Raw genomic sequence first — 1981 nt, forward strand, 5'->3', positions numbered from 1 at the left:
GTTGAGAATGGGTTAATGTTTGTACTTTGTAGTAAAAAACAATTAGCACGCCCACGTTATTTCTTTTAAGTGTATGATTACGCTATAATTTCTTACAACAAATTAAAAAGGAGTTGTTGTTTCTAATAAAGTAGTCCTTTTGCGTAACAATTATTTATAGTAAAAAGAAAATAGTTATGTTTGAAGAGTTTACACTTTACAGCTGAAAGATACAAAGTTACAAACGAGAGGAGGTAGAAACTGACCAGAAATAATAATAATTGAGAGACAAAAAAAATATAGTAAGATTATTAGAAAATTGAAAATAACATCAAAAAGAAGGAAGGAGATTGAGTATGGTTTACGCCAAAAAATTAATAATAAAGAAAAGGAGCTGTTTGTATCGTCTTCTACCTTATAAAAACATACACCATTCTTGTTTCCCTCTTCCTACACCGCACTCTCTCTTCTTCCTAGCTCGTTCTTGATTTTTTTTATCTCCTCTGTTTAGGATCCATGGATAATGTTAAGCTCGTGAAGAATGGTGTTATGAGATTACCACCTGGATTCAGGTTTCATCCCACTGATGAGGAGCTTGTAGTTCAGTATCTCAAGAGAAAAGTCCTTTCTTCTCCACTACCAGCTTCCATCATTCCTGACTTTGATGTTTGCAGAGCTGATCCTTGGGACTTACCTGGTTGGTTTTCTCATTCAAAGTTTTCTTTTCTTGGTCTCGAACCAGCGACCTTGGATCTTATCAAACTCTCTTTATGTGCAGGCAATTTGGAGAAAGAGAGGTACTTCTTCAGCACAAGGGAAGCCAAGTACCCAAATGGAAACCGGTCTAATAGAGCAACCGGTTCCGGTTATTGGAAAGCTACCGGTATTGATAAACGGGTTGTGACCTCTAGAGGAAATCAAATCGTTGGTTTGAAGAAAACACTTGTGTTCTACAAAGGCAAACCACCTCATGGCTCAAGAACCGATTGGATCATGCATGAATATCGTCTCTCTTCTTCTCCTCCGGTACAATTTTCTTCCAGTATCCCGGTTTAATATCCGGTTTTCTCCACCATTTATTTTCACCTAAATTTATTTTTCATTTTCTCTGCAGAGTTCTATGGGTCCTACTCAGAACTGGGTTCTTTGTCGTATCTTCCTGAAGAAGAGAGCCGGTAACAGCGATGAGGGAGATAACCGGAATCTTGGATATGATAATGAACATATTGAAATTACTACAACAAACAAAACCGAAGATAAAACCAAACCAATCTTCTTTGATTTCATGAGAAAAGAAAGGACTACGGACTTGAACCTTTTGCCGGGCTCTCCTACTTCCGACCACGCTTCAAGTGGACTCACGACGGAGATTTTCTCTTCTGATGAAGAGACCAGTAGTAGTTGCAATAGTTTCAGAAGAAATCTTTAATTTAATTTCACATGTTTTTGACTATCTTAATAATTTTATATCAATACGACTCTCCTTCCTTTTTTCCCATTTTTTTACTTGAAAACGAATCTTTGTCCTTCTCTTTCGTTAACTAGTTGAGTTTTGTCTAAATGATTAACCACCCTATTCAAGAAAAATGTATTAAGTTTATTATTCCCTACCAAAACTTCAATTCTTCTCCCAACCGTCCACTTCTTGAAATAAATATATTTATAAGTCATTTTTTTCTAAATTGTAAATATCATTACGATCGAGAGTGAACGTTGAGGTTACAAGATCTTGTTAAAGTCATTGTACAATTTTAGGTTATGCACTTTACTTGGATATATACTATCACAAAAGGAAAATGTATTTTTGGAAAAGAAAGGGAAGAAGCAATCGCTTACTACAAGTTAATTGGTTCGTGTTTTTCTCTACATGACATGACAAGCCATGCTGAATATTTGAAGTATTCAAAACAAAAATTATAGTAGTCTAGTTCTGATTAGTAAAAAGTATGGTACAGTAGCTTTACCGTATCTTTTGTATCATTTTTTGAACATATTCGTATGA

General features: G+C 35.2%; 1 protein-coding gene across 1 annotated transcript; it reads left to right on the plus strand.

Moving 5' to 3' along the window:
- Window positions 1–403: 403 nt before the first annotated feature.
- LOC106322711 (NAC domain-containing protein 83-like) lies at window positions 404–1505 on the plus strand. Its single transcript, XM_013760830.1, has 3 exons — window positions 404–676; window positions 758–1005; window positions 1094–1505. The coding sequence occupies exons 1-3, from the start codon at window positions 496–498 to the stop codon at window positions 1406–1408; spliced, it is 744 nt and encodes a 247-aa protein (XP_013616284.1). The 5' UTR covers window positions 404–495; the 3' UTR covers window positions 1409–1505.
- Window positions 1506–1981: the final 476 nt, after the last annotated feature.

This window comes from Brassica oleracea, chromosome C2 (assembly GCF_000695525.1).
Source record: "Brassica oleracea var. oleracea cultivar TO1000 chromosome C2, BOL, whole genome shotgun sequence".
Taxonomy (NCBI): Eukaryota; Viridiplantae; Streptophyta; class Magnoliopsida; order Brassicales; family Brassicaceae; genus Brassica; species Brassica oleracea.